General features: G+C 40.8%; 1 protein-coding gene across 28 annotated transcripts in view; it reads left to right on the top strand.

The window, feature by feature from the left end:
- kcnma1a (potassium large conductance calcium-activated channel, subfamily M, alpha member 1a) overlaps positions 1–15,735 on the top strand; it is a 159,666-nt gene that overhangs the window by 43,064 nt on the left and 100,867 nt on the right. For all 28 annotated transcript variants that reach the window (XM_086045479.1, XM_086045478.1, XM_086045468.1 and 25 more), the window contains exon 2: positions 2,977–3,147. In XM_086045479.1, coding sequence (XP_085901605.1) covers positions 2,977–3,147 — 171 coding nt within the window. The remainder of the gene's footprint in view (positions 1–2,976; positions 3,148–15,735) is intronic.

Below are 15,735 nucleotides of genomic sequence, written 5' to 3'. Positions count from 1 at the left end.
GTTCTGTGAGACGTCTGGAGCCAAGAAATTACTGCAATGCATCGACATCGCTACCGCAACATGCTTGGGGTGCTTTGGAGCAGGCGCGCGGCCAATCCGAGTGAAACCTCAGACGCACGCACGCACGCACGCACACACTCAAGCGCTCACACACACTGGACATGGAGTTCTCCACCATGTGACCAGTGAGACAAATGCTAGTTGCTCCGTGACTTCTGAGAATGTTAAAAGGAGAGGTGAAGTGTTGTAAGGTGTTGCACATTTAATTGGTCTATTTAAAAATTGCGTTGACACTATAAAATGACTGTGAACTTTAGATTTTCTACAAGTGTTGAGCCCTAGCTAAAAAAAATCATGAATAAATTCACTACCAAATGATCAATATCCAAGATCAACATAAAAGTTGTGAAATTTATATTATTTTTCAGAATTTGGAGAGACACCGTTAAGTGTAAGGTTCACAAATACACGTTTGTAAGAGTGCCATCTGTTTCATTACATCCAGCAAGTGCAAAATTGCAAGGTTTTTGTTTGTGCGCTGTCAAAATAATCTAAGAAAGTGTTTGGGTCCGTTTCTCTGCTCTGTTCCAGCTGCCAAAAACAACTTTCTTAAGTAATTAAACCTTGATCCTCATGTTCTTTCACAAGTCAAGATGCAGAGTTGATGTATCTAATCCTTCATTTTAGTCGGCTCCTCTCTATTTCTATACTCTGGCCAGAGCCACCAAAATTAGGCCTAATTTTGTACCAGACCTTAAATGTTGCAGCCTTGCTTCAGCAGTTACATATTTTACACTAAATGTGTTTGATTACATGCTTTCTTGACACTTTGAGGCTGTGAGTCCCCTAACACTAATAACCAAATAAAGCATAAATAAGCAAATTAGCTAGTGGCGTTATAAGGGTGGAGGCCCCATGGCAAGAGCAGATAATGATCTAATGACTAAGTCTGTCTGTTTTAGGGCTAGTTTATTGGCATTGTTCTGGGGGTCGGAATCAAATTAGGAAAATGGCAGCTGTGTCCATGCCTTATCATTATGAAATGTAATCCAATTTGACGAGACAATCCTCTTGAAATGGACATAGCAACCTCCCGGGCTCATCTGTAATAGCACTGCTCTTTAGTCATGCTCAAGTACTCACGTGTCGTATGTCTGGTTTGGTCTTTGTGGCCGAAGGGATCCATAATGGTCAGTCCATCGGTTGCTTGGTCTATTTGGTTCCTAGGTACAAGTACCATTGCTTTTTAAATTTGGTTTCATCTACTTACTGTGGAATCTCCAAGGTCAAACACAATCTGTTATGAGGGGAAAAAAATCCAAGAGAGAAATAGTGGAGATACAACTAATGAGTTCAAGTGTTGCCATCATAACATCTTAAAGTGCAGACAGTTTTTAAGTAACATTTTACTGAAGGGGTCGTAAGTGGAAGTAGCAGTCAGTTCATAAGTGTTGTTGTGAAAAAAAAACTTTTTTCTTTCATAATGGATGACAAAGGCTGAGTGTAATGTAAACATGAGTTATATCACAGCTAACTTTGTCCAAATGTAAAAAGAAGTAAAACTATGTTAGTAGTGTGCAACGTAACCGATGTTCAACTAAAGATGCCTCACTGTATTTATTTTGCAAGATATGGGTCCATCTTCATGAGTAAAGCAATAGCAACCACAATTCCAATTGTTGACATTGCACGTAGTCATGAGCCTCTTTTTCCCGTCTTTTTCCTGGCACACAGTGTCGTAGTTGTAAACGTACCCATACAGAACTGTGTTGTCAAAATAGACATGGGAATTTCTCGGTTTAGTTGCCATAGTATTTGAGGCAATTTGTGAAAACACAAATCGGTACTATTAGTCAGTCCACATGGGTCTGTTGTTTCGACAATTTAACTAATCTGTTTAAAATAGATCTACAACTTTAGTGATACTATGTTCAGTAACTCAAAAAATATCCAGTTTTCCGCCTGATATGTACCCTAATTTTTCTTCACTGGAAAGTTGCTATAGTGCAAGACTGCTGTTAAATGAACTTCATCGGAATGGGCCACTATCTACAAGATTGAACATTATTGCAATTCCAAGAATTCCCCAAAGATGCTTGTTTGATAGATATGACGGGTGACATTTTGCATAAGTCTAAAGGGTATAGGAATGTTGCAACGTGACAGTACTTTCCCCCCTGTCCCGCACGCACGAATTAGCATTGAAAGGCCCGCACGACAGTCACCCCAAGGAGCAATTAACTTAAAGAAGCATATGTGCGGAATGAAAAGCGCAACTATACATCATTCTGTCATTATCTAATATACACCCATTCAAAACCACGCACGCACGTGTGCAGCATATAGCAGATGGATGTCATTATGGCGTGATGGCCTTTTCTCCCCCCCTCAGAGGTTTTTAGCTAATCATGAATGTGGACATGCTTACTGAAGCTTTCCCACTAAGTAAAGAGGTTGTTTGAGGAGCTCGTATGACAAAGTTGACAAGTATAGTGATGATATCATTAATCAGACTATTGTTCTGTCCATGTGCGGTGGACGCTGAACAAAATCCCATGAGGCTGACCATTGCTTTCAAATTTATAAGAAATTGAAATATTTATTACAGTGCTCATGATAAATGCTCAAATACTGTATAGGTAATGTTCTATTGAGCTTTTTAGCAGAGTACTTTTAATGTAAGTGCCAGATGAAATTAAACAAACAGCTGTTGTAAATGATAAAAGGGCTGCTGATAAATTCCTTTTCGAAGTTCCAATGTTGTCAATACTGTTTTACTCCTTGGTTTATTATAAAAAACAAAGATAACACATACAATATTTTGGGAGAGAAAGGACCAAGTGACATCGGGGTTTGGATTCTTCTTCAACGTTTTGTTTCCCTTGACGTTATGTCCACCTGTCCTGTACGAGAGCATCTTTTTCTATTGTGTTCTTTGTCGGTGCTTAACAGACTCTTTATTTTTTTGTGTTACAGGAGGCTCAGAAAGTGAACAACCCCGTCAACAATCAAGCAGCTGACAGGGCGCTAAAGGGTCCTGATGAGAAGACGGAGGAGGTCCCGGCCAGTGAGGTGGGATGGATGACTTCGGTCAAAGACTGGGCCGGCGTCATGATCTCTGCCCAGACTCTCACTGGCAGAGTTCTGGTAGGTTTTTTTTCTCCCATATAAAAATGTAAACATAACAAAACCTAGGGTTTCAAATTCATGAGCAGTATGTTGTGCATTGACATGCCTACTTTGAGCTAAGTGCTGAATTTTAGTCTTTCTCCCTGGGGCAAGCAACTCGTTTTCACAGTCAAGCTGGCCTCGGACCAAATTGGCTCCGCTCAATGTTTAGCCCACTGCTATAATTTTTTTGGTGTTACAGTGCAGAGGTTGGATGAATATGTAACTCTGAACATGCAAATCAACTGTGTATACTTTTGAGTTTTGCCTTTGATGTACAACTAAGGTTATCATTAGCAGTGTTTCACTCTTGTTCTATGCTACACCTTACACCAAAGCTCCAAAGTTTCCAAACCCTGATTCAGACCAAAATCAATTTGGTCATCCACATCCCACATTTTTTAACGTCATGTACCATTTGGACAATGTACAATTAATCGCCACCACACACTGTCGAGACGTTATTCGATTCCACAGGGGAAACTATTTGATGTCAAATTCTGGCACACTGATTTGGCCGGCACTGTCCAATTAGCAATTATAGCCGACTTGTGGCATGCTGTTGTACAAGGTGGTGTTTACTCTGCCAGCTGAACCAATGAGTGAACACGCTTACAGTATGCTAATTTGTCACGTGCAAGCGGCAGATACCAAACTGTAAATGCTGCCACTGTAAATTGAGAATTTATTACGGTAGATTAGAACTGATTTGAGACAATCAAGATGTGATTGACGTGTAGACTTTCAGCCTCGATTGAAGAGGTTTCACAAAAGTAATGCATTTGCCATTTAGGAATTACAGCTATTTTATGCGGGGCACCTCCATGTTCAAGCGCTAATTAATGCTAATCTGGCGCTGTCGATCAAAATCGAGCATCGTCATATACTGGAGCTCATTATAGTGCAAGTGTAGCCGATGAAATTTCAAATGAGTATGCATGATCCACATTGTGTAAAATGAGATATTTCCTTGACGGCCTTAAAAATGTCATTGTTATGAGCCTGAGTCATGTGTCACACTGTGGGAAAAGGACAAAAGATTTTATATTAAATGCTTTTATGGTACTGTCACAATTATAGCCTGACCGAAAGCATATGCCACATTGGCGTACTAATAGCAGTCTGTTTGTTTAACAATTTAAAATATACCATGAAATGGTAGCTTGTGATAGGCAATTATTGTGGCAATTGAGGCAAAATAGAGTGCTATCATTGACTGCCTACAGCAAGCATGCTGTTGATTCAGTCTGGACTTCTGGAGATTGCTGTCTAAAGAATGACAACAGCGTCAACTATGGGAATACACTGTCAGAAAAAAAAAATTGTGCACAGGGTACATATTGGGACCCTCCCGTTTGTAAAACTGCACTGCATACAACAGTGGGCTCTTTCGAAAGGCATTCGCATAGGCCTCACACTTGCTGTACACTTAAATGCAAATAAAAAGGTACAGAAAGGGTCCCTTTGCCTCCTTGGACCATTTATATATCTTTTCTGACCATAAACTGTACTTATTTGTACCATGGGGTTCAATTGTTAACCCTACAGGCAGGATACATAACAAAAATGTGTAGCCGTCGACAGTACCCTTTTTCTGAGTGTGGGGAACACCAACGAGCAATTTTTTTTATTTTTAGAGTTGGAATAAGGAAATGTAAAATCCCCAAATCTCCAATTCTAAGTAGCAGAGGTAAGTGGTAACGCACTAGATTTACTTTTTTGATTTATTTTTTGTGAAGAAGCATTATCTCCTTTCAACTGAGCTACATTCGGCTCACTTATCTATTAATCTACTGTTTTTGTGTTGGTTTGTCAGAGAGACTTGGGCGCTGTTTCATGACCTGTTTCACCAATTCATCGTAAGCACCAGTAAAGTTTGACTCCAATTCACCAATCAAACAGCCAGGCCATTACATGACAGGATATGACATGTCTCCGGCTTCACACAGAAGTGTTTTCAAAGTGACTAATTTATGTGAAGCAGGGCAGAATTAAAAAAAAAAAAAGAAAGGCTTTTACTAGAGTCACATTATTCTAAAGTAACAGTACTCTTACTGGAGTACAATTTTTGGCTAAGCAACTCTGCTCAGTAGTAACTGAGAAAAGTCTGAATGGACTTTCAGGAACTGCCATTTTTAAGTTTGCCGTAAAGTGACAGTTGCTTCATACTTGGCCAGGGTAGTGAGGAAACCGGGAGAGATTGGTGTGGGCCTTTCATGACGGAATATGAACAATCCTATAGGGAGCTGTCAATTTACAAAATGAGCCTCTCTTTCATCCACTGGCATAGTCTCACACTTTCATCTCGTACTCCGCCTCAGAGCTCCGGCTCCATCTAGCCGCTATGCATAAATGTATGTGAGCGAGTGACATAGAGGCAACGACATAGAAGATGACACAGGCGAGGAATGAGACACCAGTTGCTTTATGGAATATGCAAGGAAACATCACCTTCTCACAAGTCTTATTTCCACTGGGGACGATAATTGTGCCTTGTGGTTTTTCCCTAGTTTGCATACATGATGTAATAATATGCAGCGCAAAGTGTGAATACTATGTGTAGGTGAATGAGTATCTCCTCATGTGGGCGGAATATGTACATTTGTGGATGCTTGGATTTGTCCACATACTACACAGTTCTTGCTCGATAGCTTGGGTATGTACTCTGTGTGTGTGTGTGTGTGTGTAGGTGGGTTAGCGATGTTTGTGGGACTCGTGCACTCCTGTCAGTGTTTCACTGCAGATCAAGATTACAACGAGAATCTATGTACACAGAACCTGGCCGGTAACCATAGCAACTGCCGTGTAGTGGGGCTCGGTCAACTGACATTAAGGGGGTGTCTGCCTAAAGTGAGCAAGATTGGGCAACGCTCACACACACGCAGGTGGGATTCAAGCGTCTTGATGCCGACTCCATTGCATCCAAATGGCCGAAGCGAAGAAGCCCAAGGTGTTGTTGCTCAAAGCTGATTGATGCAGTCACAAGTGGGTCGCACTCAGGATGTGTTGAGGGCGCTTTCACATCTAATCACTCTGATGGAGTTTAGGGGCCACCTGGGCCACACTGAAAGTCCACCTTATGGGCTGCTTGCCTACTGTATGTGTGAACATTTGAACGTCTTCAACAAACTAGCAGTGTTGGATTTCACCTGTCTATGGGATTTTCCTCCTCTTCTGCCTCGTTTATAGTTAATAGCTGTAACACAATACACAAATATTGAAATAAAGAGCACATCTTAAATATATTCGGTAAAATATGTTTCAAATGTTTGCAAGTATGTTTTTTTAGTCAACAATTCTTTTGTTTTTAGTACACTTTACGAACAATCCGTTCTCACAACATTCTGTTGGTAAAAGAGGTTCGGCGGTGGCAGGAAATGACAACCCACCGCCCTCAAGAGGGGAATTGATGGTACAAGGTTTGACATATTTATGAAGAGATTTGCAATCAATGCTCATACAGTCTGATTGTTTACAGTGCAGCAGAGCTTAATGTAAAGAAAAGGCAACTGTTCCCGTGTGTTTTCATGGTTTCTTTTCCAGGCAGAGGGAATGTGTTGCTACATACCGCTGTGTTTGTTTGCATATAGAGAGGATGAATGAGTTCCGATGTGGAGATGCGCGTTAATACCCAGTAGGAACACAGACTTTTAAAGCTGTCAGACAGTGTTGGATTACCAAAAACTAGGCATTTTCAAAATTCTTGGAAACTCTCAATGAGAAATAATGGGAAATGCACAGTACTGAAGTGGAAATGTGCAAAATTACTGGTACAAGGACCTTGAACTTTTTGGAAAGACAATGTTGACACATAACTGTGGTTACAACAACTATGCATTTAGGCTAATCCGTTTAAATTTGTAGTCTGAACAATGCTTTACACTATTGCCGTGTGATGTTTTGATCATATGTCACAGTGCAATATAGAAACATTTACAGTATGTTAGCGATTAAATGACTTCAGATTTTTTTGTCGTTAAAGCTGAGGTGAGGTAGAGTCGATGCCACCACTAATAATTCAACCCCTACCATTTGTTATAGGCACCTGACCCACTAGTTTATTTTTCAATACATTTTTCATTCGTATTTTGCTTTAAATCTCTTGGAAAATGTCCAAATTTGGAATAGATTCCCAAATTCCCAAGATGAACTTCCCATCAAAAGTTTGTAGAAACTCGACTGAGAATGTATGAGGAATAAGTCCAAGACAGAATCTCATTGGCATCCCCCACCTCCCTGACACACACACACACACTAATTATGCCGTTTTTGTTTATTCGCCTTGATGAGATCCCTACCAATGAAAGATCAAGCACAACCGGAGGCTCGCTGACTGAATAACCAACAACTCCAAATCCAAAGGCTTTGCCTCCAACCTCCCATTTTAATCCACCACGCTGCGCTGATTGAGCGGCGTTAGAAGCTCTTTTTCACCAGTCCGTGATGCGTGATTTGACTTTGCCCAAATGGTTCGCTCTGATGAGAGTGGAATTAAATATCCACCCACGGTGCATAACCATTACGATCTGACATGTGCTGCATGAGAAACAGCTCATTCTAGTGATTAGCAAGAAGGCTAGTAGAGCAGAAACCTATTAACGCTCAATGTATTGTTCAGAATTTGTTCGCGGCGCCATTAAAGACAGGGCTGTGGGCGTACTTGGCCACTTACAGTATGTTTTCGAATTTATAAGTCCATCTTTGTGCTTTGTGTGATATTGCCTGACATCGGCTCTGATAATACATTGTGACCGCAGACTGGTCCTTTGTCAAAGTTCTCATTATTAGTCTACTATCACTCAAAAACACACCATATATTCTATTTCAATAAGGCATCATCACCCTATGTGCTCAGGGTTAAGATTGATGTCAACGTTAGGTCTTTCCAAGGGTGTCTTTGTTTTTTGCCTGCAGTTCTCTGTTGGAATAGCACCACATCAAATATTTAATAGCGTCTGTAGTGTGGCTTTCAGATCACTCTGATCTCAGGGTCATAGCAGCGACAGATATCAAGAGTAATAAAAGTAATCGCATGAGACCTCCGAAATGGAGAGGGAAATGGACCGATGGGTGAATAAGTGTGATTTGTGTGGACTTATGCAAAGCAGAAAGGAATTTAGCAATGGAGTGCCACTTGGAGTCTAAGGAGGAAGTGTTTCTGAGAGCCCTGTGAGCAGCTGTTCACTCACAAGGGCCTGCATGTAGGTGAAAGGCACGGCACCTCTGGATGCCTCATCAAGCTCTTGACAGGGGAATCACTCCAATTGCTTTGCAGATAGACCTCATTAAGCACCCAAGGGCACACCGTCCAAGGAAATTTCCCGTCGGACAGCTGGAAATGCAAGTGGCCCGAAATTCTTTTTTTGGACTCTTGACTAATTGATTCCTGTGTTAATGTTACGCCGATAATGTATGTAATCCCATAATGTCTAAGAAAAACAGGGATTATAACCTCCAAACGTAGATATTGGACTATCTCCCTGCGCAGTGGATTTGCACGGCATGGTGGTTTCCAGAAATAGGTCAGGTCCCGCCATCTTTCTTAATGGGATCTTGGGCGGCAACCGGGGACCATCTGTTCACAAAGCCTATGGTCATCCCTCTGCCTTCCCATCAACCCAAACATTGCATATCAAAACTTATCTTCTGTGTTTTATGAAATACAACACACACATCTATCTCTCTTTTAGCATGTGCATTCTTGCTAGTCAAACATGATATGACCTTATTGTCTGACCTTGCAGATGTTCACCTACCTGAATTTTTGTGTTCGAGTAGTGAATGTAAACAGCTGGCATGAGTTGATACTTTCCCAGTTAATTGTAAATATCAGTCCAGCGATATAGTATCAGTGGCTATAGTTACATGGAAAAATGATCTTTAATCCGTTCAGAGTTGGGATTGAAATTATGATCTGACGCACTGTTTTAATGGGACACTAAAAATATTGATCCGATTAGGACTTGTGTATTCATGGATCACACTTTCGATCGGAACAAATTATTTTGACATGCGCAGATTGACCAAATATACTGGAAATAGTAGTAAAAGAACTCGTGTTAAAAAAACATCGCTCAATCCATTTCTTTTTTCAACATCAGCGTTATTTTGCGTATTTGTCCCGTTTGCGCTGTCACGTGGAGTTAACACTTCCTAGTGGAGCTGCAAATGTACCAGTTCAGTCTTGCCGCCGCTATTTCTTTCGCTCGCTCTGCTTCTACTAGCTTCCGGGTACAACAAAAACACATTTATTCACTCCACATACATGCGCGATAAAGACGGTTTGCTCCGAAATTTCAGAATAAGTGTTTTCATGCGCGGCGATCGGAGTATCAATCGATATACCAATCCTCTCGTTCGGAATAAAATCTTGATCGGAATGGCCTTGATCAGCTCAGAATATTCCGAATAGGGTGTGTACATATGTAATTTTTATTCTGATCAAGCTTTTAATCTGAATAAAGGTGTGGTTGCGATAGTGCTCTTATGTAAACATAGCCATTGAGAATTTATTTGAAGACGGCATTTATATGAGAGGAGGCTTTTATTTGTACAAATTCTACTGTATGTGTGGATTCCATTGGTCAATCCTTGGGTCCTAATATATATGTACTAATAATGCAGTGCAGTTGGAGGTAGAACTGCGTCGGTAGAACTTTTGGATGAAATGGCAACACCTCAAGCTTATAGTGATACAGACTCAGTGCAGATTGGTGTTATTTTACTGATATTTCATATCTGATATTTCTTCCCTGCACTTTATAAACAAACTTACTTCAGTATGAACATGGAAGTACGGAATGTACTTTCTCACGTCATGTCCTCAAATGAACAGAAGCACAATTGGGTGCATCTTGGCAGCAAAGCAAAGTGTACAAGGCCACTTTGCGTGTATGTTTGTTGCGGCCTATTGTGTTTGCGATGTGTCCTCAAACGTCCCGTAGTGGAGAAAATGAGTGTGAAAGTGTTCTCGCCTGCTCCCTGGGATTGTGACCTCTTTCCTGGTCCGAGAGCAGCTGTCATTCACTGTGTTCTCCACGCTACTGCATTGTGTTTACCTCAATGTTTTACACCATTACACCGACAGTTATCGTACACTAGTTATCACTAGCTACAGTACAGTATGTTTTCTGTATGCTTTCTGTTTGTTTTTTCATGTGGATGTATCCTAGTTTGCTTGCTTGCCGGTGTGTGTAAACGCACAACTATGTGTGTGTCTGTTTAGCCTCGCTGATTACGCTTTCCCGTTGAGTGTGTGTGTAACTAATTTATTGCTGTCAGCAAACTCCTCAGCATGGGTACAGCTGTCAAAACAGCCTCAGCTCCTGCGTCGTGACAACGGTTTCAACCCTCCACATGAAAATAACTGGCGGCATCCTGCGCCGTGCAGGCCGCTTTGTTTGCATATATGGCCCGATTGCAAACATGAGGGTTTTGCATCAGTGGCTTTGTCCAGCCAAAGGGAGCCCTGTATGTGTGAGGGAATTCATGAGGAAGTTGAACAATAAAAGAAATCCACCCACTCGCTCCCTCATGTTAAAGGAACACACAGAAATATTGGGGGAAAACAAAACTGATGACTAAACAGTGACCATCGTCCTATTTACGCTGTTGCTCTGTTTTGTTTTGTTTTGACAAATGATTGTAGTATTCCGAAATGCCTTACAGTACAAGTATAAATAAATATGCCATGTCTCAAGTTCTGCTAGAGTATTTTAACTTTTGAATTTCCTTTCCTTGAATGTAGCTACCTTTTTCTTAACCATATCCATTCATCCGAATATGTTATTTATGTTACCAAATGTACCGTACTTCTCCAATAATGTCAATAAAAGCAGAAGGATTTTACATGTAGTTTATCCATTGTAATGTATCACATTACATTATTTGTTCATTAAAACCTGAAAATATCAGCTCCGACTCAATATATAGAAGTATAACACAATTGTATCCTTGACAACATGACACACACTCCATTCTCATAGTCATTGGCTGTCCAGTAAAAAAAAAAAAAAAAAAAAAGAAAGGCTTTCTGGAAGCGCATCAGTCATGTTGTTGTGTGAAATAAACAATGGATCGCCGCCTCCCGAGCCAATTTCTCCGTAAATTAACAGCAGTGGACACGGACAAATCTATCCATTTTTCACCTCTCCTTTTTGCCATTCGCCAGTGTGTTCCACAGTAATGAAAGTCAACACATGAGCCAAGAAGCTTTTATTTCCTCAACTCAAATTCTGTGTGCCCTTGTTCACTCTTCTTTTCCTCTCTGCTGCTTTGTTTAGCCGCCTTATCCGTTCGTCATTTGGCGTCATTTATCAGCTCAATCAGTAGGAATCCAATTGGCATAGACCTGGAGCCTCTGAATGGTGATGAATAGCTGTTTATGCCCGTGGAAGCAACCCTGCAGCAGAGTAACTGAGTGGGAGAAAGCGCACGCCAACGTCTCTTCTCGGTTTGAGAAATATGAAGGAAAAATCACAAAAACATTGCCTTAAAGGACAGCCATGTTTTTTTCATAAGTGATCTCTATGAAATATTGATGGCTCAATCCCAGTGAGGGGCTGATGGGTGCGGTTCTCTCTGCATATAATCTTATTTGCACCGATCAATTTGAGCCTGTCATTTTGATGCAAAGTATTTATAGATTTGGGAACCCCACTATGGTCAAACTGTACATGGAGCATACTGGGCACATATTGTAGTTAGTATTGCAGTTTTATTTGTGCCAAATCAATCCTAAAATTGTCCACATCTTCAGGTTTTGTTTGACATTATATTAACACGCATAAAATATGAGTGTTACGTGCACATTTGCTGTAATAGTTTCATGGCAATCAACTGGCCGTATATTATTGTCATTTGGCTTCAACCTGTGATTTAACAAACACAGGTTGCTGACGATTTATGGTTGCCATGGTCACAGGTTGTCCGTGTGAAGCCTTGCGTTGTCTGGAAAGATACCACATCAGAAATGTGGATATACTGTATGGATGGATGTGTGTGTTTTATTAATCCTGTAGGAGTAATGTTTTATTGATGGATCTATCTACATCTAAAAGTCATGCACTGGGCAGTGGAGGAGTGAAATGGAGGGAAAAGGCTTAGGAAGGTTCATATACTCACATTGTTTCCCATAGGAAATAAAATTAATCTGCTGTTGCCATCATAAACGCTTTATTAACTGTAAAGGCCAATTAACTGTCATCCAATGTGTAACAAGAAGTTACTCGCCGTTAATCGTAAAAATTAAAAACGATAAATCCAGTTGGTGCCAAGCGTGCAGCTGGAGATTGTGGCTTCTTGCTGGAGGTGATACAAAGCACTGTTTACTTCCCAGTGTGCAATGCAGTGTTCAATTCTTTCTTTATTATTACTATCAAGTTATTGCTGACCTATTTTGTCCTGAGGACAGAGACAACTTTCCCATTTTGCAAAAAGTTCAGTTTCCGTTTCGCTTTAGACAGATTTATTTTTGTCGTATTTCATGCACATTTTTAACGAGAATAGTTCGAATTGTACAACCTCAGTGTTTGACTTTAGAGGTCACCGGTGCAGGAATTTCCAACCAGGGGTGGGGATGTTATGGGGGGTAAAAATGTGTCCTATGTACCACCCAAATACAATGAAGAAATATTATATCACAGTTTAGCATTACGTAATACTAAAACGACAAAAAAATACTTGTGGTAGAAATCAGTCAAAATCTCTTCAAATATTATTTTTGAAGGATGACTGAAACTGTCCTAAAAGCAAAATGGCAGCTTCAAACTAGCACGTTTGAATTATTTTTTTTCCCCCTCAGGCATTTGATTTTGAGACTTATTACTGGGTCACTCTTGAAAATGTACCTTCCAAGTTCCATGGTCCTTAATGAATAAAATTGGCTTTTAGTGCTTGGGTCCTGATTGCACTAATCTTGAATAGACAAGGTTGAGAACCACCGGGACAGATTAAGTACCAGGTACGTTACACCGTCACGTTAGCCCCTTTACTTTATTATTAACCAAAGATTGTATGTTTGTTTTCCACGTATCAAGGTTATTTGTTTCACCCTTCCCACCGTGCACTCCTTGACTGTCCGCTTTTGTTTCATGTATTGATCCGTCTTCTATTGGTTTTCAATTAACAGCACACAGGGGTCAATTTTACAACTGTCAAATGGTAGGTCTCGAGTTTAACCCACAAATGAATTCTCTGGTGCCCCCAGTCGAGGCCCTTCATAACGCTGCAAGCCTTTCTGCGACGATGACTCATCACACCTTGGCGTTTCTCTCTCGCTTCCATCTATTAACCACTCCATTTACCACCTAGACCTCCGTTTCTTTCGAGTCCAAGGCCAATACTTATTTTCTCTTTTTCTGCGCTCCCCTGTGTACCTCGTCTGTCCCACCCTCACTCAGGCAGCAAGGTCAAGAGAAGAGGCTCAGTTGTGATTCTTATTAGCTGCCCTTTACAAAAAGTATCAAACACTCTTGAATCCTTCAGGTCCTTCTAGACAAGAGGCACAGCACATTGTGTAAATATTAAGAAGGGCCATATTGTGAAAATATGACTTTTCATATTGCGTGCATTCAAATATTTATGTCTCGGGAGTACCTCTCGAATGTTTAATGATAAGTACATTTTCTATGAGTTGCCTACTGTATGTCAGGCAGTGTCTTTAATAAAGATGTCGGCCATAATAATGGGACATACTAGAAGTCGGACAAATTTAAATATTACCACTCTCACAACAAAATTCTTCACCCATAACTTGGCTTATAAAGAGTCACCGTTTTTTTTTTATTACTGACAATAGCCAGACCACATAGAACCACTATCATGTCAAAACCAAAATCTCACCAGAGCTGCAGTGTTCAAGAAGAGTTTAAGAAGAATTACATGTCCAGGGACTCAGTTTGGTAATTTAAATGTAAAAAGCCTATATTTATTTTGCTGGATGCAGAATGTTATCGATATATACACACAATATAACATTACATGGTAGCGGTCATTAGCACAGCCACCACAGCCCAAAAATAACAGAGGAACTTCACCTACATTTAAACATAAAAAACATATTCTGTTTTATCTTGTTGTATGAATGCTTCCTGACCTTGTTTGAGACCATCCTCTTACTCTGAATTTGACTCCAGTTCAAAAATATATGTGTCTTTACTGCTGGACTTTAAGCCGTGGTACTCCCAGAACCACCCTGTCATCAGGGCTAAGGCAAAGGCATGCTCACCTTGGCAGATGGCAGTGAAGGTGAGCAGTGGCTCATTTGCCTGAAACAGGACAACCCTACAAAGCTGGCTACTCTAAGGACCGTGTAGAAAGGGGACGATTGGGTTGTAATTTGAGACTATTGTTGTGCTGTGACAAAAGCATGAATTGGATGTTTAATTCAGAGACCTGGGAACAGTTTCATTGTGGAAGAAAAGAATATGTCACCTTTAAGGAGATGATACCGAAAAGTGTGTTGCTATATTGACCCTCTTATTTTTCTTTATACTGCTAACAAGGCAACTGCTATGGTTGCACTACGTTTTTGAGAAGTGTCTTCTACGGAATCACTTAGCTAATTGCAAGAAAGCCTGGGCAGTTGGCCGTTGCTATTAGATAATTAAAATATGACCGTTTTGCTTTGGTCTCCGTAAGTGATGGCGGTAATGCTGTTCCGAGACTTGTTTGCAGTGAGTTGTCTATGCTACTGAAACCGGGGCGAAGGCAAGGGTCAACAGAAAGGAGATTTTCCAAGCACATGCGACTTCAGGCCTCAGACATACACACGCATTGAGTCCTGACAATGCAGGTACTGTATTTTCATGTTTTGTCAGATTTGGAGCTTCCTGTCACCTCCGAGACAAGTGCTTGTGGTTGTCATGATGGCTCGGAGTAGCCCCGGGGATGAGCGCTTGATTGACTCCAGCACGACGCAAACCTAATGGATCATCACAACTTGCTGTGTCACGTTGATCCAGCTTGCATCCAAGAACGCTGTCGCCGCCAGGCACAGACTGTAAATTTTTCCAAAAGCACAAACCTTTCAAGGGGACAGAGGGTATTTGTAGAAATATTAAGGAAGGAAAATGGCTTTGGTTGCGATAGTGCTCTTAGTCAGCAATATACATTTTCTCTTTGAGACTTTAATGAGGCCAAAATGCAACACTATATGCCATCCTAAAAGTTCAGCCAACCAGGAAGTGCTGTCTCTGCATGTTTGCCTGACCAGGTTCACGTCGCTCAATTTACACTCGCTCTAACCTTACCATTGCCCTCTGTAAGACCTACGATGCAAACAAATTCTCGACCTGGGTTATGCAGTAGCAATATGTCAACCTTTGACATTCAACCTGGTGGCAAAGGGTCTCTGTACAACACAACAGGATGGCAATTAGCTCTAATGTAAAGCCATTCAGGCCACTAACTCCCTGCTGATACGCCAGTGGCGTTAAGTCGATGCTTCTCCTCAACCCAACAATCTCTTTTTGTGTCAAGACAGACCTTAACCCAAATAGTGACATAAATCATTAAATGGCTAACCTTTCAGAAATATTGTATTCTTGATGACTTGGTGACAAGGTG

Source organism: Filicampus tigris, chromosome 11, assembly GCF_054856515.1.
Source record: "Filicampus tigris isolate MCC_2025a chromosome 11, RoL_Ftig_1.0, whole genome shotgun sequence".
In the NCBI taxonomy this organism is placed as follows: Eukaryota; Metazoa; Chordata; class Actinopteri; order Syngnathiformes; family Syngnathidae; genus Filicampus; species Filicampus tigris.
This window is presented reverse-complemented; position numbering and strand designations above follow the sequence as displayed.